The 25372-nt window shown below is 42.5% G+C and overlaps 1 protein-coding gene across 2 annotated transcripts in view; it reads left to right on the forward strand.

The window, feature by feature from the left end:
* The window catches only part of ARHGEF3 (Rho guanine nucleotide exchange factor 3), a 339692-nt gene that overhangs the window by 139531 nt on the left and 174789 nt on the right, over positions 1-25372 (forward strand). Inside the window, exon 1 of one of the 2 annotated variants that reach the window (XM_025375790.1) lies at positions 7831-7987. The exons of the other annotated variant lie outside the window; for it this stretch is intronic. Within the exon in view, the coding sequence (XP_025231575.1) occupies positions 7892-7987 (96 nt within the window). The 5' untranslated portion in view covers positions 7831-7891. Of the gene's footprint in view, positions 1-7830; positions 7988-25372 lie in introns of those variants that run through there. 2 annotated transcript variants of the gene reach the window in all.

Consider the following 25372-nt stretch of genomic DNA (forward strand, 5'->3'; position numbering starts at 1 on the left):
AAAAACAGGTTGCAGTAAAGATTTTGGCTAAATCCCACCAAAACCAAGATGGCAATGAGAGTGACCTCTGGTCATTCTCACTGCTACACTGCCACCAGCGCCATGACAGTTTACAAATGCCATGGCAACATCAGGAAGTTACCCTATATGGTCTAAAAAGAAGAGGCATGAATCATCCACCCCTTGTTTCACATATAATCAAGAAATAACTGTAAAAATGGGCAACCATCTATGGAGTAGCCATTCTCTTATTCCTTTACTTTCCTAATAAACTTGCTTTCACTTTACTCTCTGGACTTGCCCTGAATTCTTTCTTGCACGAGATCCCAGAACCCTCTCTTGGGGTCCGGATCAGGACCCCTTTCCTGTAACACAGAGACCCATGGAGTAAGGAACACGTAGTGTCACTGGGCCTTAGCAGCTTACATCTAATAGGTAGTGGTGCTTTAAGAAAGGCCTGACTGCTTTCCTCTTAGACAATGATTTTTTTTTAAAAAAGTGCTGAATTTGGAAGCAACTAGTTCTCAATGTGATGAGAGGCTAGGAACTATTTTTTACACATCATTTAGTTTGTGCAGGTGTGGGGTAGCATGTTTCTCCCCTGTTTATCACGGACTTGCATTCCTGTTGGAAATGCCCTAGCCATTGTCAATGCTTATAATTGCTTCTTGTTACAGCCACGTGGGGCTTATTGTCCATGATCTTGTTGCAAAGTTTATTGTTTATCTTATACAGTCTCCAGGAAGCTGCATGCGGAAATCTCTCAGCCTTACCAGGAAGTCTGACTTAAAGGGACAGCCTCCAGGGCAGAGCCCTAACTGGGAGGAGGTGCTGAGCTTCCAACCAGGACCAGTTGCCTTGGTGGGAATTGGAAGCCCTTTCTGCCTATCTCATTTGGTTTGGTATTTTCCAGCGTTTTGGTGATTCCTTTCTGATTCTGAATTAAGGGAGAAAAAGTGGCAATACCAATTCTTCAAGTACACATGACACACCCAAAACAAAACAAAACAAAACAAAAAACCACTTTCACTGGTGTTTAGGCAGAATGAACGCTCTGAGTCATGGGACATACATGCTTTTAAATCTCTTGGTTTCTTGGGGGTATTTTCGTAGAAGTCTCAAACTTTTTAGATGGATACAGGGATTTCAGGGAAGTCAGCATTGTAAGATTTAAAAAATAAATATGACTTAAGTTTTAACTATGCTCTCATTTTTTTTCTCTATTGGAAGGAAGAAGGGAAATGGGAAACTGCAAGTTTCTGTTTTCTTCTTAGATGCCCAGTTGACAGTCAAATCAGGATAGAAAAATCAAACTATGGATTTCAAATTTGGTACGGCTTTTCAATTTGCTAGGAAGAAAATTTGAACCAGTTTCCAATATCACACCAAAAAATTGCCTCTTCTGTTTGAAAAAAGAAAAAAATGTTACTATGCCTTTGTTTTTTAAAAAATATTTTATTATGGAAAAATTAAAACCTATACAAAAATAGAAACAATGGTATGATGGCCCAAAGTCCCCGTCATCCTTCGTTCTGCCTTTTTTTTGAGACGGAGTTTTGCTCTGTTGCCCAGGCTGAAGTGGCATGATCTTGGCTCACTGCAACCTCTGCCTTCTGGGTTCAAGTGATTCTCCTGTCGCAGCCTCCGGAGTATCTGGGATTATAGGCACACACCACCATGCCCAGCTAATATATATATATATATTTAGTAGAGATGGGGTTTTGCCATGTTGGCCAAGCTTGTCTTGAACTCGTGACCTCAGCTGATCCTTCCCCCAAAGTGTTGGGATTACAAGTGTGAGCCGCGGCGCCCAGCCTGTTCTGCTTTTAAATACTTTGTGTCAGTTGGTATCCTACCATCCTCCCTGCAACCCTGCTAGGGATAAAGGAGTCATTCCTGTTTTACAGATAAGGAAACTAAAGATCAAGGAAATTAAGAAGTGACTTACCAGGTCATTCAACTTGTAAATAAATGGCAGAGCCAAAAATCACAGAGCCCAAATATTAATTTACTGTTAACTATTCCAGCCAGGTGGTTATTCCCAGAAATTATCCCTAAAGAGTTATCTGAAGTCAAAATAATGGTGAGAAACTTTTTAATAAGAATGATTCTTGCTTTTGTTATATATTTTTAACTTGGAAATTCAGTGTGTCAAGTGCTGTTTTTTGATATAGGCAGGTTTCTTTTAAAAATCCTCCTGAGTATTCATGTAAGTGTCAGAAATACCACCCCCACCCCCATATTCAAATTTTCCACTTCTAACCAACTTTGACAGTACAATGCCAAATAGTAAGTCTCATTTCCAAGTAAGGAAGCCCTTTAGCTGATAGATATCAGCTAATCAGTTTTTAAACTTTTTTTTCTTCCTAAAAATTGGGCAGAAGTCTGTAACCCACAGACGGGAGTTTCACTTTTAACTGACAGTGTAAGGAAGGGGACTTGACAGTTTCTTGAAAAAGCTGCACCCAGGGTGTTCATATTTCTAAGAAATAACTGTATGAGCTTATTTGCAAGCGGTCCCTGTCTGCTTCATGCAGAAATTCTTCAGGTGGCTCTTGCTTCTTGTGTTAGTCAAGGAGGCAGAACTGCAGTGACCAGGCCAGTAGCTGCTTCACATCATTCATCAGAAGACGGCTTTATTTTATTTTATTTTTTTGCATTCACTTTTAAAAATAGCTGCCCGTGTGTCAGTTGCCAAAATAATGTGAGGAATCTGGTTATACAAGTTCAGATTTGTTTAGAGAGAATAAAGACCAAGCTCAGGCGATTGCCCGTAACAAAACCAGTAAGATAAGCACTCAAGATTAGCCATGACTGGCAATCGTTGAGACTTCCATGTTCCAGCATCATTTATTTTTAGTTCCTGTGTTGAAACCAGAGATGAAGACTTTTTTATTTATTCATTCTTGACCTTGGGCAGCCAGGTCTGCTCCCACATTCTTCTCATCATTTTATAATCTTGTTGAACTGGGATACTAAGCAGGGCTCTCCAAGAGCATCAACATTTTCAAATGTTCAGAGTCTCTTGAGTTGAACCACCTTGAGTCCAATAGGCCTTGGCCTGGGAAAGTGTCTGGATGCCCCTGCTCCATTTGTCTAGGGTTCATGGTGAAGCGGTCAGAGGAGTTGCTCAAGTTTTACTTGGATTAACCACCCTTCCAGCTCTGAGGAGTAGATAAAGACTTTCAATAAAAGTGCATGACTGTGAGCAGCTCCCAGGCTCTAATTTGATGTTCTTTTTCTCACTGACTTGCTGTGCTTTTTGCCTCCCTGACAGCGTAGTAACACCCAAATTTTGTTTCTCCTTAGTGTTACCTAAATTTGCTTTTGAATTTTTGTTTTTCCTTAGTCTTACCTTAGAAACCTAACATCTGAGAAATAATAATCTTATGATATTGGAACCTTGGTTAAGCCAGTGTGCAATATACTATTTTAATTTGGTCACTGCTACCATCCCATTTGAGATTTTTGTAGAGAACAGGGTCTCACATTGTCCAGGCAGGTCTTGAACTCCTGGGCTCAAGCCATCCTTGTGTCTCTGCCTCCATAACCACCGGGATTACAGGTGTGAGGCACCGCACTGGGCCATGAGATTTTTTTACTACCTGTTTTTAAATTCAGTTTGTGGAATTTTAAAATTTGAAGTATCAAATGGGATATGTTTAAAGACCTTGAAATTCCCTTTCCAACTGTAAGGTTTTGTGAAATTTCTGACTTGCTGAGTACAAATAAGAAAGACATTAAGAAGCCAGGATAAAGCTCAAATGGAAAGAATCATCGTTGCTTGCCAACTTTTAATGAAGAAGTAATTCTGCTAAAATCTAAATATTTTATTTTATGTAAATGAAATTCTCACAACCCTGATGAGTATGTTCCTTATAATATCTTTGTTAAGGAAATTGCTTGGAACTTCTCAACAGAAAATACCCTCAGATATATCGAACAAGAACACAGGAAGCATGGTTCTGGTTCTAGTGATGCCATGACACTTTTGGTGGCATCTTAGTTAGATCCCAGTTTTGGTGCTAATCTCTTTAGAGCCCAACAAGAGGGACTGTTACCAGTTTGGTTATGTAACCAGCTGTGGGAAAACAGAGTTCATCTTTGCATCGTAGGCACCTTGTAGGTAGTTTCCTGTGTATAAATATATGATTCAGCTCTATACACCAAAAGAAAAATACCATACCCTGAGAACCTACGCCCCCAGAATTTTGTATTTTTCCCCCTTTTAACATTTCTCTCCAATCTATGTAGAATTTATGTTGGATAAGTATGAAGAAGGGCTTTAAAATGAGACTTTTCTTTCCAAGAGGCAAGTGAATTGTCCCATTGTTAGCAATCCTTCTCTAGTGGTTTGTGCTCTGATATATCAGATTCTTGAATATCCCAGAGGAGGTTTCTGGCTGTCTCTTCTGAGGGCTGTATGCTTGTAGCAGGAGCTCTGAAGTAAGCTTGCTGGGCCCCACTCCTAACCAACTTTACCACCTCTAGGCCACGTGCCATGGGGAGGTGTACACCACCTTTTTGAGTCTCAGTTTTTTTTAATCTGCAAAAAGAGAGATGATAATAAGGCCTCCTTTGGGACCATTGTGAGGATCACATGGTAAGTGCTCATATTAAAACATAAAATACATGGTAAGTGCTCATATTAAAACATAAAAAATCCTTGGTCACTCTGGTTTCAGTAATTGTGGCTGTATGATATATTAATATCTGCACACAGGTGCACTTTCATCATGAGTTATCAACATTGGCAGAGGTAAGAGGAATGGACAATGAGAAGTGACATTTCAAGCATATCTTTCGTATTTGCTAAATGTCCACAGGGCAGGTGGCTAAATGAGTTAATTTCCTTCCATACCATAGCATGCTCTGCAGTAAGAGATCGAAAACAACGTGACAGGGAAAGATGCCCTGGATGTTAAATGAAAAAAGCAAGTGGTAAAACAATGTTATCATTCTGTTTTTGAAAAAAATAAGATGTTACATCCAGCAACTCGTGTTTTTAGACAGAAGGAAATGTCTGGAAGTATTACCACCAGAGGGTGCAAACCGGTGGCCCCCCGGGGCCAAATGTAGCCAGCAACTGTGTTATGTGGCCCGTACAATACTTCTTATGGTGATGAATAGTTGCCAGCATTTACAATTGACAGATTTTACATAAGACCCTGAATTTCAGGGTCTTATGTAAAATTACAATGTCTGGTCACCCTGGGCCATTAACCCCTTAGGAACCCGAAAAGCTGGAACTGACCTAAGACAAAAACTCTCAGTGGTGCCCCAGTGCCCACCTGGCCTTTTCTTTCAAGTACCTGACCCCTGGTCCTAAATCCATTTGGGTTAATAAGCCTCTGTCTACATCTGGCTTTTTAACCGCAGTGCGTCCAGCAAATGGGATCGGGATAGAAAAAAAAGTAGGGCCTTTGGGAAGACTCACTTTTTACTTTATATACTTCTGTGTGGTTTGAATGTGTGACAGTGATGCTATGTTACTTTTAAAATGTAAAAACCAATACATAAACATGTTTGAATACTTGGTAGTATCCTAGATACCATAGAGAAAACTGTTCCTTTTGATATCCCATTATAAAGCTCAAAATGAATGTGGACCTTGTGGATCAGAGCCTCTTACTATTGAAATTCTCCTCTTGAAGTGCCTTCTTCATGGACCCATTTCAATCCGGGAGTTATTGCTTCTGGTCAGAGCAAGGGCATCAGAGGAGACGGCCGTGCCCTGTTCTTGCCTTGCTTTTTGCAGGCTGCGTCCCTTTCCCCTGCCAGGACATCTGTTGGCCCTCTCTCTGTCCCTCCCTACTCCACTGCTACCTGCCCTGGAGCCCCTCAAGTTTCACCTCTTCCACAAAGTGCTGCAGCCCACAGGTTTCAGTTCTTCTTTCCCATTCAGTCAGCAGCCGGAAGTTAGGCTGAATCATTCTAGGATTTGTTCATGTGAATTTTCCCTTCCTCCCCGCAAAAGAAAGAAAACATAGTATGCCCTGGTCATCTCACATTTCCAATGAATCCTCACTGGGGTGAGGCTGGCCTTGGCTGCTAGGACTCCTCGAAGTGACTTGTCAGAAAATCCTCCAAGAGAGGAGTGGCTGGGTGATGCAGCCTCCCTCGTTTCCCAGGGCACTGTCTTTCTTCATCGGCTGAGTTGTCCCCGAAGCTGGCTAATCTCAAGTTGTTTACAGGCTTGTTCAAATTCAGGACCCTTCCTGTGTAGGAGGCTGGAACAAGAGGCCTTAGGAATACCTGCCCTTTCCCCTCCCCCAGCCACCACTTAACTAGCTTGCTTTGTGGGGAGTCAGGCTTTAGGAAGTAGGGAATCCCAAGGACAATCTGAAACCCACTTCTCGGTGGACACTGCCATTACTGAGTGCTTCCAGGTGCTAGCTCCTTGGTGACCCAGATGCTTGCCTGAAAGGCAGTGATTTCACTTCCTCCTTTCTCTAAGCAGGTGTGATTCCCTCACACTTTTTGAAGCAAGACCCAAGCCTGTCAGAGCAGCCTCCAGACCTATTAACGTACTTGGTTTCTTCCAAAATACCCCGTAGTTCTGCACTGCCTTGCTGTTGAGTTTGCCAGTTCTTCTGCCTAGAACACCCGTCAGAAGACTGCCCATGTGTCTCTTGCTCTGAGAATCCTTCTCAGACTTTGTCCCCATGAAAAATGCATTTGCCAAGCTCGCTTATTTCCTGGACCCCTCAACACTTTTTGCAAATTCCTGGCAACGTGGATGGAGAGAGCCTACTTTCTAATGAAAGTCTTGGATTTAACCTCCTTCTGTTAGACCAGAAGCTTATTGTTCAAATGAACCTGCTGTCTTTACTGGGTCCCCTGACTTTACTCAGGCCTGAGACAGAGGAAGGCTCTTAAAAATCCGTGCATTTGTAAGAAGGCCTCAGGAAACCCTGGGCTAAATCTTAGCCACTAAAATTTGTAATTAGGAAGATTTTTGTAAGTCAAATACTACCCCATTAGATAACTAAAAGAAATAAATCAATAATTGAGAACTACACTAGAGTTATGTCTCCTTGAGTTTGAGACCCTTTGCCAATGTGCAAGGAGGGTGAGAGTGCTGGTTTGTTTGTGGGGAAGGAGTGAGCCAGGCATAGTTTTCAATCTGAAACCTTATAGTTTCCTATGAGACAGTCTCCCTTACCCAAGAGGTCTGGGTTTTTTATAAGGCAAGGAACTGGAGCAAGACGTTCATTCTGGTGAGATCCCCACTTCATAAAACAAGAAATGTCAGCCATGAGTTATTTCCATAATAGCTCTGAGCAGGAAGACCTCTTACCCATGACAAAAGTTGAAAGGGAGGTTTCCAGAAGCAGCTACTTTGAAAGGGCTCTGAAGGGAAGATGCCAGGTTTGCATAAGACAAAAAGAAACGGATGGGTGTGTAGTTGCTTTTGAACTGCGACTCAGTGTGGGCTCTGTATCCCGGGCACTGATTCTTGGTTAAAGTTCAAGTAGATCATTGATTCCTCTTTGAAGACCCAACGCTCTCCTCCCAATGCCCCTTCTCCTAGTGATGCTTTCTTTTCTACTTCACCCTGATGTTTGGGTCTGCAAAGCTGCAGGCAGCACACCCGCTGCAGCCGACGGGATGCTTCACATTGCTTTTGGTGGGGACCCAGTGAGCACTGTTTGTCTCTCACAGGCTGGGGATTGTCAGTCAGAAACTGAACTTCTGGTTTACCTTTGAATGCTCAAAGAGTGCTTTGCACAAACAGCAATAGTAGGAGAGGTGGGGAGCTCTTGACTGGTGCGGCTCTCAGCCTCTGACACTTGTAACTGATGGCCCCTGTCACTTCCTGTCATGCAGCCCAAGTGGCGGGGAGGAGTTCCTTCAGGGAAACCATGCTCAGCCCTGTTCAGAGAATCCTATGCACAGGGCTCCACTGCAGTTAGGAGCCGGCGAGTCCGGGTGGATGAGGTCAGAGCGCCCCATGGTGTGGTGCTGCCTCTTTGTCCCTGCGCAGGTAAGCCCCCTGCTGCTGAACCTGGCATGGGCCGGCTCTCAACTCCCACCCGAGCCAGCCGGGTTGGGGGGCGGTGCCAGGATCTGAGGTGTGGGAGGACGCAGTGTTCTTTTTACCTTCCAAGACACTGATCAGAGAACTGCTGTTAAAAGCACCTGGGATGATGGAGCCAGATTCCCGCCTCACTTTAGTATGAATCAGAAGGGCACTGTGTGGCTGTGTTTAAGACCGCAGATGGCTTTGCTTGGTTGCGAGGGTGAGCTGAGTGGCGTGCATAGCTGTCAGGGCCTCCTTTAGCATATGTGATTGGAGGGGAACAAAGGGAAGGGCTTTTCACGCTGTGCTCTGCAATGCTACTATTTTAATTTTTGTAAAAGGATGATTTTGATTAATGGGAAGGAAAAGAGAGAAAAGAAGATGCATCCGCCTTCTGTTTTATTGTTGCTATTTAATCACAAAGTGGATTTCCAAGATCTTCTCTTTTTCTTTGGATTGGAAGATGGCTAAACTAGGTTTTAGAAGTTCATGCTGCTTGAAGCAACTGTTTTGTAGGTTTCCCTAAAGTGATCCTGGTGTTTTTGAGTCTGTTTATTATTGGGAGAATGAAATCAGATATTATCAGTGGAGACTCAGACTTGATACCATTCTCATTAAGAACATCGTTGTTTGGTTTGGGTTATTTTGGAAAGAGTGTCTGGAAATGTTATGTTTCCATGGGTTGAAGAATGGTTAGGAGCTCTGAAGGTTACTTTCCCTTTCCCTTTATTTGTTTTTTTGTGGAGGTAGTTGTTAAAGTTTTGGATAAGCCAAAACTGTTCTTTGTTTGTTTGTTTATTTTTGTTTTTTGAGATAGAATCTTACTCTGTCATCCAGGCTGGAATACAGTGGTGCAATCACAGCTCACTGCAATCTTGACCGCCTGGGCTCCAGCAGTCCTCTTGCCTCAGCCTCCTGAATAGCTGGGACTACAGGCATACACCACTATGCCCTGCTAATTATTTCATTTTTTTGTGGAGATGTGGGTCTCACTATGTTGCTCAGGCTCGTCTTAAACTCTGAGCTCAAGCAATCCTCCTTGAGCTCAAGCTTCAGCCTCCGAAAGTGCTGGGGTCAGAGGCATGAGCCACTGCACCTGGCTTGCCAAAACTGTTTTTTAAAGGCAATGTCCATTGCTTTTTCTATTCTTCTCATCACAACTATGTTCCTGGGACTGATTTCTGTAACCCTGATTCCAGCTTTTGTGTATGACCATTGTGTATGACCATTCTAGACATACATTTTTTTCAAATTTTTTATTGTGGTAAAAATACATGTAACACATAATTTACCATCTTGACTATTTTAAGTAAATAGCTTAGTGGTATTAAGTACATTCATAATGTTGTACAACCATCACCACCATCCATCTCCAGAACTCTTTTCACCTTGCAAAACTGAAACTCTATACCCGTTAAACAATAACTCTCCATTCTTCCCTCCCCCATCCCCTGGCAACCACCATTCTACTTTCTGTCTCTATGATTTTGATTACTCTAAGTATCTTATATAAGTAGAGTCAAACAGTATTTGTCTTTTTTTGACTGGCTTATTTCCCTTAGCATAATGTCTTCTGGGTGCATTCATGTTGTAATATGTGTCAGAATTCCCTTCCTTTAAGAATATTCTGGTTTAAAAAAAAATTAAAGCAAAATTCAAAATTCAAAAAAAAAAAAGAATATTCCATTATTGCGTATGGTGGTAATATTGTATGGAGCTCTGAAGGTAACAGAGAAACAAATACTCAATTTCTCTGTGAATATATGACACTGTTGCATAACTATATATAGTACATATTTTGCATTTCATTATTACCTCTAATAGTGATTGAAAACTACCCTCTGTATTACAAGGCTGAAAGATTTGAGAGCTGTTTACTGTATGCCCCACATTAAACAGGTGTTTTTTTGTCAATTAATATTGCTAAACGGTGACATACCACATTTTGCTTATCCATTCATCCTTGGATGGACCTCGGGTTGCTTTCATGTTTTAGCTGTTGTGAATAATGCTGCTATGAACATGAGTGTACAAATAATCTCTTAAGACCCTGCTTTCAGTTTTTTTCCTGTAAGTTATTGGGGTACAGCTAGTATTTGGTTACATGAATAAGTTCTTTAGTGTGATTTGTGAAATTTTGTTGCACCCATGATCCAAGCAGTATACACTGCAACCTATTTGTAGTCTTTTATCCCTCACTGCCCTCTCACCCTTCCCCTCAAGTCCCCAAAGTCCATTGTATCATTCTTACACCTTTGCGTCCTCATAGCTTGACTCCCACATATCAGTGAGATCATAACGATGTTTGGTTTTCCATTCCTGAGTTACTTCACTGAGAATAATAGTCTCCAATCTCATCGAGGTTGCTGTAATGCCGTTAATTCATTCTTTCTTATGGCTGAGTAGTAGTCCATTCTGTAAATATACCACAGTTTATTTATCCACTCCTTGATTGATGAGTGTTTGGGTTTGTTCCATGATTTTGCAGTTGTGAATTGTGCTGCTATAAACATGCATGTGCAAGTATCTTTTTCGTATAATGACTTCTTTTCCTCTGGGTAGATAGCCAGTAGTGGGATTGTTGAATCAAATGGTAGTTCTACTTTTAGTTCTTTAAGGAATCTCGACACTGTTTTCCATAGTAGTTGTATTAGTTTACATTCCCACTACCTGCTTTTTGTTTTTTTGAGTATATACCCAGAAGTAGTATTGCTAGAACATACAGTAATTCTATTTTTAGTGTTTTGAGGAACCACCATACTGTTTTCCACAGTGGCTATTCCATTTTATATTCCCACCTACAGTGCACAAGGGTTCCAGTTTCTCGACATCCTCCCCAACACTTCTCATTTTGATTTTTTTTTTTCAATAGTAGCCATTCTAATAGGTGTGAAGTGGTATCACCTTATAGTTTTGATTTGAATTTCTCTGATGATTAGTGATGTTGAGCATCTTTTCATGTGCATTATTGACCATTTGTATGTCTTTTTTTTTTTTTTTGAGACGGAGTCTCGCTCTGTCGCCCAGGCTGGAGTGCAGTGGCCGGATCTCAGCTCACTGCAAGCTCCGCCTCCCGGGTTCCCGCCATTCTCCTGCCTCAGCCTCCCGAGTAGCTGGGACCACAGGCGCCGCCACCACGCCCGGCTCATTTTTTATGTTTTTAGTAGAGACGGGGTTTCACCGTGTTAACCAGGATGGTCTCGATCTCCTGACCTCGTGATCCGCCCATCTCGGCCTCCCAAAGTTCTGGGATTACAGGCTTGAGCCACCGCACCCGGCCTGTATGTCTTTTTTGCAGAAATGTCTGTTCAAGTCCTTTGCTCACTTTTGAATTGGGTTGCTTATTTTTTTGTTATTGAGTTTTAAGAGTTCTTTACATATTCTGAATATTAATCCCTTTTCAGTATATTATATGCAAATATATTATCCCATTCTTTGTGTTGCCTTTTTGTTTTGTTACACTGTTTAGACATACTTTTGTTTGTTTGTTTGTTGTTTTTTGTTTTTAAGGAGACAGGGTCTTTCTCTGTTGCCCAGGCTCGAGTGCAGTGGCACAATCATAGCTCATTGCAGCCTTGAACTCCTGGGCTCAAGGGATCCTCCCACCTCAGCCTCCCGAGTAGCTGGGACTAACAAGTGTACACCACCATACCCGGCTAATTTTTTAACTTTTTTGTCAAGACCAGGTATTGCAGTGTTGCCCAGACTCATCCTGAACTCCTGGCCGTAAGTGATCCTCCCACGTTGGCCTTCCAAAGTGCTAGGATTATAGACATGAGCCACTGCATGCCCCTCAGACGTATATTTTTAATACTTTGATGTGACTGGGGTAATTTCAGCTTTTCCCCATCTCACTCACCTCACTATTTGCTCTCTTGATGAATAATTTTTGAGCCTTTCAAGTATGAAAGTTGACAACATTCAAATGATTGATTACATGTCAGTGATAGTTAATGTAATGTTAATAACGATATAATATGATAATAACTTACATTTATTAGATGCTTATCTAAACACTTTACTCATATTTGGTCATAAAAGTCTTACAACACTGTAGGGATTGGCTATTATCATTATTCTTATTTTGCAGATGGCAGAAAACTGAGATTTACAGAAGATAAATAATTTATCTAGGTCACCTGAATGGTTAAGTAGTGGATCAGGTTTCAAATCCAGGAAGAATGGATTCAGAAATGATGTTTTTAGCCATTAGGTGCTATGTGATGACTTTAATGTGGGGTCCTTCCCAGATCTCCTATTATGTGCAACATCTGCAGTAACACTTTCCTTTCCAATGATTTGGTAAGTTGTCCCATTTTGGTGAATGTTTGCTGTGGTCCAGTCAGTGCCTAAGTAAGAGGCACCTATGACAAGTCACTACTTTCTCTGGACTCAGTTTCCCCACTTGTCAAATCAGAGATGTCTCTAAACTCAATTTAGCTCAGATATGAGTCTAAAGTATGCAAATATTTTGCACAAAAAGTCAAAAATAGTTTTCACATCTGCCCTATTTCAAAGTCGAATGATTTAATGAATGATTTAATGCATGTGTTTAAGCACCCATTTCCCAAGGATATCAACTAGAACTCAAAATATAATTGGCTTACTAACTACTTTAGTCTGCTTATGAACATATATATATATATATATTTTTTTTTTTTTTTTTCTTTTAGAGACAGTTTTGCTCTGTCATCCATGCTGGAGTGCAGTGGCATGATCATAGCTCACTGTAGCCTTGACTTCCTGGGCTCAAGTCATCCTCCCCCATCAGCCTCTGGAATAGCTCAGACCTTAGTGTGTAAGGGCTTAGCAACAACAGGGCTCTGAGGCACTTATGTCCTGAGGTAAACATGGACATAGTTTGATTTTGTGGAGGGAAGGAAGCAGCATATTCGATGGAAGGTTGAGAATGCATTTTAAAGCCGCTATTCTAGCCATGTTTTTACAGCTTGCCCAGGACGCCAAGTAGGAGCCATGGCAGGGGAAGTTGATTCAAACCAGATCCTAAAAAGGCCTCTCTTGATGGAATACTCAGACGTGTGACTCGGAGTGGGCAAGGTTAGAGTGGTGACCCCAGCTGTTCACTGGGACAGAAACAATGGGTGGCTTTAGGACCTAAATATAGACAAAGTGAATGTCACTTAGGGAAACTCGGGAAACTCGCTCCTGATACTGGCCGGGGTGGGCAGTTCTCTTGGGAAGCAGCTCCTGTGTGTCAACCCTTGCTCTGCTAGCCCTCTTTTGCTGAATATCTCTGTCCGTATTCTAGCTTCCCTGCATTCTTTGGGCACCTGCCTCAGCTTGGCAGCCTTGAAATAACCATGACAGATCCTTATTTCCCCGTCTCTCCCTTCCAAGTCTTCCTTGCAGTGCTTACCACCTCTCTCCCTTTCCTCTCACAGACCTCACACAGTCCAGGTGTCCTCATAAACCCCAGGTGTCCTCTCCAGCATATTCCTTGTGGAGCAGGGACAAGAGCACTGGGCTGGGAGTTAGGAGTCTGAAGATCAAGTTCTGGATTTTGCAGTTAACTCTGGGCAATGCTAAACTTCCCCAGTACCAGGTTCTCCAAGCAGAACCAGTAGAGACATAGCTGTCAAGGACTGAGATCCTGGAAGTTGCAGCCTGAAGTCAAATCCTCACTGTCACTTACTCTGTGACCTTATGCAAGTTCCTTACCTCTCTGGGCCTCAGTTTCTTCACCTGCAGGATGAAGATGCTGATAGTACCTGCCTCATAGGGAATCAGGAATTTATAAAATAGTATCTGTGAAGCGCTTCAAACAGCGTATCTTGTTAGTGCTCAAAAATGCTCACTATGATTATGATTGTGATTTTTAGGAAAAAGAGACTTGTAATAGATCAGTGTTTCCCAAATTTCACTTACATTTTTCATATTCACATACCATTGGTACTATTATTTTTCAGTTACTGTATTTATTTAAATTATCTCTTTTTCGTTTTTGGTTTTTTAGGTTTGGGTTTTTTGGTTTGTTTTTGTTTTTTTTTTAGACTTAGGTGCATCCTAAGCAGTAATAGTCCTGAAATCACAGGTTGGAAATGTGTTTCCTAAAACATATTATAATAAATATATGCAGGTCTATTGCATATGGTCTGAGATGATATTATATCACCAGTGGGATCCACTTTCCGTGCCTTGAGGACTGCAGAACCAGTGGCTCTGAGCATCTGAGGTCCAGGTTGCTGCCTCTAGTGATTTTGACCGTACTCATCCCATCTTTCCATCAATCAGGCACTGCCTGAGAACCATCTTTGTGCTGGATTCTGCACCGGGTGCCAAGGTGGCCAAAATATGGGTCTTCATAGTCCCTGCTGTCTTCTTTGAATGGGACATTACCAGCCCAGAGAAAATTGGGGAGAGAGGGATGTACACAAAATGACCCAATTTCTGAAACTGCATCTTAAAAGTAAGAAAAGCCAGGGCCACTCTCCCTGCCTGAAACTTCTGGAGCTCGGTAAAGGAGACCGTTTCAGTCAGCGTTTGCTGAGTCACAGCTACCCCAAAACTCAGTGGCAAACAATAACAAACATTTATTCTTATGCTTATAAGTGTGCAGGTTGGCTGGGGTGGTCTGTCCTACGTGGGTTCATTCTGGACAGTGCTACCCACATATGTATTCTTCTCTTGTGGAGCAAGCAGAAACATATGATGTCTCTTAAGATGTAGGCTCAGAGTTGGTACACCATCTCTTGCACCTCACAGGATCAAGCCATGGAGGTCAGGAAAAGGCATAAATATTTGCTGAAGAATAAATAGATCTACCACCAAGCTCATCACCGTTTACTTACTGAACCCACATTTACTGAGTGCATATTGTGTGAAGCATTCTGCATGTTGCTGGGAGTGGGGGATGTTAAATGTAGTAACAGTAAGTGATGAAGGTGATGAGAACGCCTATCCCAAGGCCTGGCATGTATTAGGTCCTAAATGAATATATGATGAATGATGATCTACTGGTACCTCTTAAGTGCTGACTAGTGATGAGTATTTCACTGGGATTATTTCATCTTATCTTCCCAGCCCTCTTGGGCAGATACAGCAAGCTCGGGTCAGACAAGTGCAAGGCTGTTAAATGCTTACGATCTTCTGATATGAGAAAGGGAGAGTTGATGGAGGCACAGCAGCAGGGAGAGGCCACATGCCATGAGACCATCCCTGATGCTGGGGAGAGAGGCAGGCTCTGCACCAGTCAAGCACAGGTTCAAATCCCTTAGGTGTATATTTCCATGAACACTTTGTGGACTGTTTTGGGCACCAACCCTTCAAGCACCCGCACATACTAAGAATTTAGCATGGTGCTTGGTCTGTCATAGTTTCACTAAATCACCAGCCCTCTGCCTTCCTGAGTTCACATGTGTCTTTGAGTGTTCTCTTTAGAAACCTGCACATAGTTGTGAAAATGTCTGTACAGCCCCCTGGCTCCTGGTGAAGAACTCTGCTCTAATTTTTCACTCCATCCATTCTCCCTTGTCCTTCTTTCTCTCTTAAGAAACTACTCCAGAAGCGAAGCGGTGTTTTTCTGTATTTGTATGCCAGTGTCAGGTGCAGGGTATGACTCGTATTAGCTGCCCAATGAGTGTTTTCTAGATGAGTGAGAGAATAAAGATGACAGTGTTGATGATACCTTGTTTGCATGTGCATAACATCAGGGAATTTTTGAACTGAATGAGATAGAACATGCATGTGCATGTGTCATTATGATAGAATGATTTCTGTTCCTTTGGGTATATATCTAGTAATGGGATTGCTGGGTCGAATGATATTTCTGTTTTAAGGTCTTTCAGGAATCACCACACATTGCATCCAACCCCTTTATTTTCTGGATTATAAAACTGAGACCGAATTATAAACCTTACCCAAAGGCATACAGCTAATAATAATAATAATAATAATGTCATTATTATTATTATAATTAACATTCCCCCCCAAGCAGATACAATTAGATCTCATTCCCTCAGTACCTTTTCAGAATACAGGATCCATTCTGATTTGTCAGTTTTATGGATCACATTGCACAACTGAGTTTTCTTGTCCCTCATATCTGAAGCCAAAGACATGGATGACAGAAACATATTCCACATCTCAACTGCAGAACCATTATGGTGTGAGCCCCTTAAGGCAAAGTGCTTGTACACACCTCACCTCTTTCTCTGGATCTCCCCTTTCCACTCTGTCCTTCAGTTCTCGCCCAGATCTGTGTATATGGACTGCGGAGGTGGGGACATTTGTGCTGAGGCTGGTCAAGCTGTGGGTGGATGGTGGATTACGGACAGAGCAAGGGAGGAATTTGTTCCTGCAGAGTCCTGGAAATCTTATTTGGAGCTGTTCTTCTATTCTTAGTTTTGAAGGCACTTTGTTCTCTGGTGCATTGTTTTAGCAGCCACCAGGAAATCAGTCCCCGCTCGGGGTCACTGGTGTCTGCCTGTGGCCGCCCAGGTGGGAAGTGTACTGGTTTGTTGCAGGGTTGATCCTTTGTCATCAGGATCATTGTAGCCCTTTCTCCTCTTGTTGCCCAGCCTGTCTGCATGGGGCAGGGAAAGGTAAGAAGGAAAAAGAGATTCCAGTGAGTCTCTTTTGCTTTATAGCAATGATTAACTGTACACTTCTTTTGTTCCTTTAAGTGCAGGGGTACATGTGCAGGTTTGTTTTATAGGTAAACTTGTGTCATGGGGGTTTGTTCTATCAATTATTTCATCACTAAGGATTAAGCCCAATACCCATTAGTTATTCTTCCTGATCCTCCCTGTCCTCCCACCCTCCACCCTCTATGTGTCCCCAGTGTGCGTTGTTCGCCTCTATGTGTCCATGTGTTCTCATCATTTAGCTCCCACTTATAGGTGAGAACATACAGTATTTGGTTTTCTGTTCCTGCATTAGTTTGCTAAGGATAATGGCCTCCAGCTTCATCCATGTTCCTGCAAAACACATGATCTCATTCTTTTTATGGCTGCATAGTATTCCATGGTGTATATGTACAACGTTTTCTTTATTTAGTCTACTGTTGATGGGCATCTAGGTTGATTCCATGTCTTTGCTATTGTGAATAGTGCTACAACGAACATACATGTGCATGTGTCATTATGATAGAATAATTTATATTCCTTTGGGTGTATACCCAGTAATGGGATTGTTGGATCGAATGGTATTTCTGTTTTTAGGTCTTTCAGGAATCGCCACACTGATTTCCATAGTGGTTGAACTAGTTTACATTCCCACCAAAAGTGTATAAGCAAATAACTACATTTATTTCTATGTAAAAAGAAAGATGCTAAAATCCGGACCTCCATAGCACTGTGCTTTCTGGAGCAGTGTTGTCCAGTAGAAGTAGAATGTTAGCCAGGTGCCGTGGCTCACGCCTGTAATCTGAGCACTTTGGGAGGCTGAGACAGGTGGATCACCTGAGGTCAGGAGTTCGAGACCAGCCTGACCAACATGGTGAAACCCCATCTCTACTAAAAATACAAAAAATAACTGTGGTGGTGTGTGCCTGTAATCCCAGCTACTCAGGAGGCTGAGGCAGGAGAAATGCTTGAACCCACAAGGTTGAGGTTGCAGTGAGCAAGATCGTACCACTTCACTCCAGCCTGGCGACAGAGCGAGACTCTGTCTCCAAAAAAAAAAAAAGTGAATTTAAACAGTCACATGTACCTAGTGGCTCCCGCATTGGACAGCACAACTCTAGAGATTTGATCTTATTAGAAAAATATCAATTTAAACTTGACCAGGGTATCATTTCTCACCTACCACACTGGCAGAAATTAGAAAGTTGGATAATGTTGTTCGAGGAGGGGAACAGAACCTTTTATACATGGCCAGTAGGAGTATAAATTAGAGCAGGCTTTATGGAAGCCAGTTGGCAATGTTTAGCAAACTTACAAATACACATTCCCTTGACCCCAACCGTTCTGTTTCTGGATATTAATGCTACAGAGTCTCTTATGCATGTAGGCTGGTTTATGTAGAAGGATTTTTGCTGCAGCAGAAGATTGGAAACTACATACATACTCAGTCAATAGGGACTTAAATAAATACGTTATTGCACATTTTAAAACTGTAATTTGTATTTTATTTTATTTTATTTTATTTTGAGATGGAGTCTCGCTCTGTCGCCCAGGCTGGAGTGCAGTGGCCGGATCTCGGCTCACTGCAAGCTCCGCCTCCCAGGTTTACGCTATTCTCCTGCCTCAGCCTCCCGAGTAGCTGGGACTACAGGCGCCCGCCACCTCGCCCGGCTAGGTTTTTTTTTTTTTTTTGGATTTTTTAGTAGAGACAGGGTTTCACCATGTTAGCCAGGATGGTCTCGATCTCCTGACCTCGTGATCCGCCCATCTCGGACTCCCAAAGTGCTGGGATTACAGGCTTGAGCCACCGCGCCCGGCCTTAAAACTGTAATTTGCAACTACTGAAAAAAATTGATTATTTGATAGCGTGGAAAGCTTTCCCAAATACAATGTTAAGCAAGCATAGAGCACTACTTATAGTGTGTTAGCATTGGATAAAATAGATGATTTGCTTATTTATGTCTAGAGCAGGTGTGGAAGAATGCAATGTCTGGGATGTGAGAGAGGTAGACATCATCATATGGTGCCTATACCCTTTTGGAATTTAATCCTGTGCATTTGTATATTACCTATTCAAAAAATGAACACCTAAAAAACAAAAAGAGAAAACTGTAAGGGAAGGGTGAATCAGAGAAGGCTTCCTAGAGAAAGTGACCTTTGGACTGGATTGTAAAAGATGCATAGGAGTCCTTCAGGCAGGAGGAAGGCTGAGGCTCAACGGCGTGAATGAGTGGAATGGGTTTAATCATCTACATGTACCCAGCAGTGGCAGAGTATTCGGTGTATAAAAGAGCATAGTAATGGAGTTTGGACATATATGACTAGCGAGATGGGAGAGGTTTTGTGAGTAGAGTTTGGATTTAACTCTGAACCAGAGGAGCCAGAGATGGTTTGAAGGAAATGGGAAGTAACATGCTTGTATTGATATGAATGACAGCTTTGGTGGAGTGGTGAAGTGGCCTGAAAGAGTGGTTCTCAAAGTGTGATCTGAGGAGCCCTAGGAGTCCCCAAGGCCTAGAGGGTACTGACGACATAAATACAAAACAGACGTTCTTTGTATGTGTCGACGAAAATAACAAATCATAGCAGCTTTATTGCAGGAGCAGATATGTGAATCCAGCTGTCTTCTGTGCAGCCAAACATTAGAGTAGTCAAAACATAAAACAATATGACTATTTTTCTGAAAATATAGTTAATTTTTATTAAAATGTGGTAATTAGATTAGCAAGTAATATGTTTATTTTTAAAAGAATAAATATTTTTAAAATTTCTCAGTTTTGGCTGGGCATGGTGGCTCATGCCTGTAATCTCAGCACTTTGGGAGGCCAAGGTGGAAGATCGCTTGAGCCCAGGAGTTTGAGACCATCCTGTCAACATAGCGAGACTCCATCTCTACAAATAATTTTTTAAAAGGCTGGGTGCAGTGGCTTATGCCTGTAATCCCAACACTTTGGGGGCCAAAGTGGGAGGACTGCCTGAGCCCAGGAGTTTGAGACCAACCTGGGCCACCTATCAAAACCTCATTCGTCTCTACCGAAAAAAATACAAAAGTTAGCTGGGCGTGGTGGCACATGCCTGTATTCCCAGCTACTTGGGAGGCTGAGGTGGGAGGATAGCTTAAGCTGGGGAAGCAGAGGTTACAGTGAGCTGAGATGGCAACACTGCACCCCAGCCTGGGTAACAGAGCTAGACTCTGTCTCAAAAAATACATATATATGGGCATGGTAGCAGGTACCTGGTTCCAGCTACTTGGGAGGCTGAGGCAGGAGGATTGCCTGAGCCAAGGAAGTTGAGGCTGCAGTGATCCATGATCATGCCACTGCACTCCAGCCTGGGTGAGAAAGTGAGACCTTGTCTCAAAAAAAATCTCAGTTTTATTTTCTAATATGGTACACCGTATCTATCAATACAAATTTATTTATCAATACAAACTAACCTAAACAAAAGCTCACTGGGGCCCTCACTAATTTTTGAAAGTATAAAAGCATCTTGAAATTAAAAAAAAAAAAAAAATCAGGAACCACTGACCTAGAAGCAGGCAGGCCCTGTGTGTTTATCATTCTGGTTGGATTGAAATAAACTACGGGGAAACAAATGCAGCTATCCAAACAAGGGTCAGGCAGGAGATGAGCTAGCAGGGCTGCAGCTGATGTGCACTTTACATATCCAAGTGCAGCAGTAGGGTATGGGTGGTGTCTGTTAAAGAAGGAGCTTAGCTGATGGATTGGTTTTGACTGATGAGAATGTTGGTGCATGTCCTATATTTCATTTTCCCACTGGTGGATGCTTCTGTTATTTCCAGTCCTTTGCTGTGATAAACATCCTGGACATGTCTGCAAGTGCCCTTGGGCAAGACATACTCTAGAGTATCTTCCTAAAAGTGGAACACTGAGCAGTAAGATGTTCACATTTTCAGCATGCCTGGAAGTTGTCAAGTTGCTCTCCAATCTGTGACTCTCCCTCCAGCCTTGTATGAGAGCCCTGATGTCTCCAAACCTTCATATTATCAGACTTTTCAATTTTGCCAATCCCAGAGTGTGAAATAGCATCTTGTTTTAATCCTTCTCCCACCATCACTCCTACCTCCATTCTGTACCTTGGAGCATAACTGAATTGTAGGCAATTCAGCAGAAATCTTTGTCACCAGGAAACTTGGGTTCGTTCTCTCTCTCTCTCTCTCTCTCTCTCTCTCTCTGTGTGTGTGTGTGTGTGTGTGTGTGTGTGTGTGTGTGTATGTATGTTTAGAGAGGGGACACACAAAAGCAAATTCTGTATTCTGGTTGCCTGGGTGAGGAAGGAGGAAAAAACTGGGACACTGTTCTTTATTTTAGACAGAAATTGCCCAGTCAGTTGTTATTGTTCTTGTGGTGTTTGCTGTCATTTGGGGCTACTTGGGTCCTCAGTGAAGGAGGAGAAATCAGGCCTCTCTCCGATGCCTGACCTGGGTTGATGTTTGGGGTAAGGCCCATTCTGAGGCATTAAGTTGAGACCTAAGGCTTTGGGTACACAAGTGTAGTGTGAGAGTATAAGACTCCTTCTCTGGTCTGCTCACATGTCCTCACCTGGGTCAGGCCTTCTTACAGGCCTGAAGCCAGGGCCAGCTTCACCGGCCTGCAACCTGGGCAGGCACACGGGGTCCTCATTCAGAAGGGCCATGTGCCTGGTTCAGTGCTCTACTATAGTCATCTCAAAACTCAGTACTTTTTGGACAAAGGGCCCCGCATTTTTACTTTATGTCAGGTCCTGCAAATTATATAACTAGTCCTGCCTTAAGTATCTTTGTGTCTCTCAGACTAAAAAGGATATAGGGAGAGGGGTGCAGTCCTGTGGGTGGCCCTGTTCTCTCCGCCCTGTGGAGGACCTGCATCCCACTGTGAGCTGCAAAGCTCTCTTTTTTTTTTTTTTTTTGAGACGGAGTCTCACTCTGCTGCCTGGGCTGGAGTGCAGTGGCATGATCCCGGCTCACTGCAAGCTCCGCCTCCTGGGTTCACGCCATTCTCCTGCCTCAGCCTCCCGAGTAGCTGGGACTACAGGTGCCCGCCATCACGCCCGGCTAATTTTTTGTGTTTTTAGTAGAGACGGGGTTTCACTGTGTTAGCCAGGGTGGTCTCGATCTCCTGACCTCGTGATCCGCCCGCCTCGGCCTCCCAATGCAAAGCTCTTTTGAATGAAACACTCATTTCCTCATTTCATGCATTTCTTTTCTTTTCTTTTTTTTTAAATCAATCAATCTATCTCCATCCATCTATCCACACACACACGCACACACACGAGATTCTCATTACTCATGATTTCATATTTGTAAGTTTGCCTACTCTCTAAAATCTATTTCTAACCCCAGAATTAATACTCATGGCACTTGTGCAGTCACTCACAGACACATGCAGAGCAGCAAAATGTTTGAGTCCCCATAGCACATTGCCAGCAGAAGATGAACAAGGTGATACACTGCCTAGCTCCCATACTGTAAATAAGTATCCTCTTTGTGGTCTGTTTAGTGCCATGTTGTTCACATTGTATTTTTTGTTGGTGATTTCAGTGTGTAAGAAGGTTCTCAAGTACAGTGCTGAAATGCTGTCTAGTATTTCTAAGCACAAGAGGGCTATGATGTGCCTTTGGAGAAAATATATGTATTAGATAAGATTCATTCAAGCTTGAGTTATGGTGTCGTTAGCCATGAGTTCAATGCCAGTGAATCAACAATATGCATTAAATAAGGTGTCGTTAAGCAGAAATACACATAAAACAAGGTTATATATTGACAAAAATATTGCAACCATGCCTGGGCAACATAGCAAGACCTCATCTCTACTAGAAATAAAAATAAAAAAATTAGTGGGACATGGTGGTGCATGCCTATAGTCCCAGCTACTTGGGAGGCTGAGGAGGGAGGATCACTTGAGCCCAGGAGATTGAGGCTACAGTGAGCAGTGACTGTGCCACTGCACTCCAGCCTAGGCAACAGAGTGAGACCCTGTCTCAAAAAAAGAAAAAAAATTACAACCAGAGGCTCACAGAAACTTAGCCCTGTATTCCCCGGAGCAACGGTTTAGTATTTATTAACTCAGTGTTCACGATGACTTAATAGAACATACTACTATGAATAATGAGAGTCAGCTGAATAATGAGAGTCACACACAGTATGTATGTATGTATGTCTTTGCCACTCTCTTGTTCACTCTCCATTTTGCCCTTTCTTCTGATCTCTTGCATTGCCACTCTCTTGTTCATTTTCCATTTTGCCCTCTCTTTCTTCTAATCTCTTGCATTTTTGGTTCACTCTCATTTGTCAGTGGTCCTTCTGACATTAGCTGTGGGCCCTCAAGGGCACCAACCTTTATTCATTTATCCATGTATTTAATACACATTTGTGGATCACCTTTTGCCATGCACTGGTCTATGTTGGAACCTGAACACAGACCTTATGTTTCAAAAACATTGCTTATGCATAGGGTTATTATACTTGGTGGTGATTTTGAGACAAATTGAGAGTCTCATGCTTATTTCTGGAAAGTGTTTCCTAATCTCTGCCATTCTCATTACCCACTTTCCTCCCCGACCCAAAAACCTCTTTGGCCACATACTGTCATAAATGTATAAAATGTTAGGAGAAAACTTTAGAGGTCGCCTGGTCCAACTCCCTCAGTTTACAGATAATGAAACTGAGATCCAGAGAGGGAAAGTGAAATGCCTGAAGTCACAAAGCTAGTCCAATGGCCTTAAAAAAGCAGGTGACAACCCAGGTAATAATAGTTCCCAGTTGCTCTACTTTATTTCTTATGCATTGGGTAAGAAAAAGGTAACATCGATTGTGATCTGGTCACTTCTGATTAAAAGCATAAAACAGATTTGTAGAAATCATGTACATTGTAATAAAGCTAGAGAAAGTGTATAAATGGAAGTAGAAAAATATCTAGATATAACCGTCATTGTTTCAAGACAGGATCTTGCTCTGTCGCCAAGGCTGGAGTGCAGTCACTGCAGCCTTGACTTCCTAGGCTCCGTCAGTCCTCCTGCCTCAGCCTCCGGAGTAGCTGGGACTATGGTGCAGGCAACCATGCCTGGCTAATTTATATATTTATATATACATATTTTTTTTGTAGAGGTGGGGTTCCGCCGTGTTGCCCAGGCTGGTTTTAAACTCTGGCTGGTTTCAAGGGATCCTTCTGCCTTGGCCTCCCAAAGTGATGGGATTACAGGTGTGACCCACCACACCCCGCCAACTGTTTTGTTTGTTTGTTTGTTTTGTTTTTTGTTTTACAAAAATATTTCTTATCTGCAGTCAAGGTATCTAGATGTTTCCAATATAGAAGGTGGTTAGATTTCTCACTTGGGTGATATTCATGATCCAAATACCTGTTGTTATAACACATCCAAAAGTGGGTATCACTTGGTCCTAACAATATGTAACATACATTTGCAAGCCAGGACTGTGACAACAAAGGGAGTTGGGAGTGGGGGCCTCTGCTACAAAGCCAGCCAGGAAACAGATCCATCAGCCTTCACTTCCTGTTCACTCCCCAAACCTAGCCTCCACTCTCTCCCCTCCCAAAAAGGGGAAGGAAGAAGGTTAGGTAAAGATAACGTGCCCATCCTCAAACAAAGGATGGCGAACGCTTTTGGGTCGCCCAAGCACTCCCTTTTCCTGTGGCTAAAGTTAGACCTATTAGATATGAATTTCATTTTTAATCCATGACTGGGCAGACAGAGGGTTACAGTGCCAGGAGTGGTTCACATCTTCTCCAAAAAGGATGGGGAAAAGGAGGAGTCCCTTGTCAGTCATCTCAGGGCACAGGGTAACAGAGAGTTGCTTTTTCTGTACTTGTCACAGCAGCAAAATACATGGGACAGTTACTCTGTGTGACAATTAAGAGAGGGAGCTCATTTGTGAATCACCTTTGACTATAACCCTTAATGCTGAAAAAGTCTTCATAATTTTCTGTAAAACAACGTATTTTTTCTTTCATATTTATATTTAATGGAAAGTTTATATTACTATGATGAACAGAAAACCAGTATGCTTGCCATAAATAGATGGTAAGTATCCAAATAAATAAATATGCACAAACCAATGTAAAAAAATTCTAGCTAGGTGCTATTGTCTGAGCCTCTTTGTACATAGAAGAGAAAGATTGGGCATGGTAAACGTTAGGGGAGTATTCAAGGTGAAGTATCCTCAATTTGAGCATTTCTCTTTGAGGGATTTAGGACGGACAATGAATTGACAAAGTAATAACTTTCTTGTTATGTGATCTGATGCTGGGTAAAGAACACTGTAACTGATTATCCCAGTGCCCCACCCATATGGCCGAGGCCACTTCAGATGCCATCTGCAGGGCCTCCTGTCCACACCTTTGACTTTCTATGTCCTTCTACCTGGCAGGGTTTCTAGCCGGGGAAGCTAACATCCTGAGGAGCCCTGCTCCATCAATGAGGGGAGGAGTTGGTAGATTGAAAGTCCCACCTCCTCACCCCTTGTTGGAGAATTATAAGGGTGTTTTTTGTTGTTGTTGTTGTTTGTTTTTGAGACAGAGTCTTGCTCTGTCACCAGGCTGGAGTGCAGTGGCAAAATCTTGGATCACTGCAACCTCCACCTCCCGGGTTCAAGCCATTCTCCTGCCTCAGCTTCCTGAGTAGCTGGGACTACAGGCGTACACCACCACACCCAGCTAATTTTTGTACTTTTAGTAGAGACGGGGTTTCACCATGTTAGCCAGGATGGTCTTGATCTCTTGACCTCATGATCCACCCACCTCAGCCTCCCAAA

Source organism: Theropithecus gelada, chromosome 2 (assembly GCF_003255815.1).
Source record: "Theropithecus gelada isolate Dixy chromosome 2, Tgel_1.0, whole genome shotgun sequence".
Classification (NCBI taxonomy): Eukaryota; Metazoa; Chordata; class Mammalia; order Primates; family Cercopithecidae; genus Theropithecus; species Theropithecus gelada.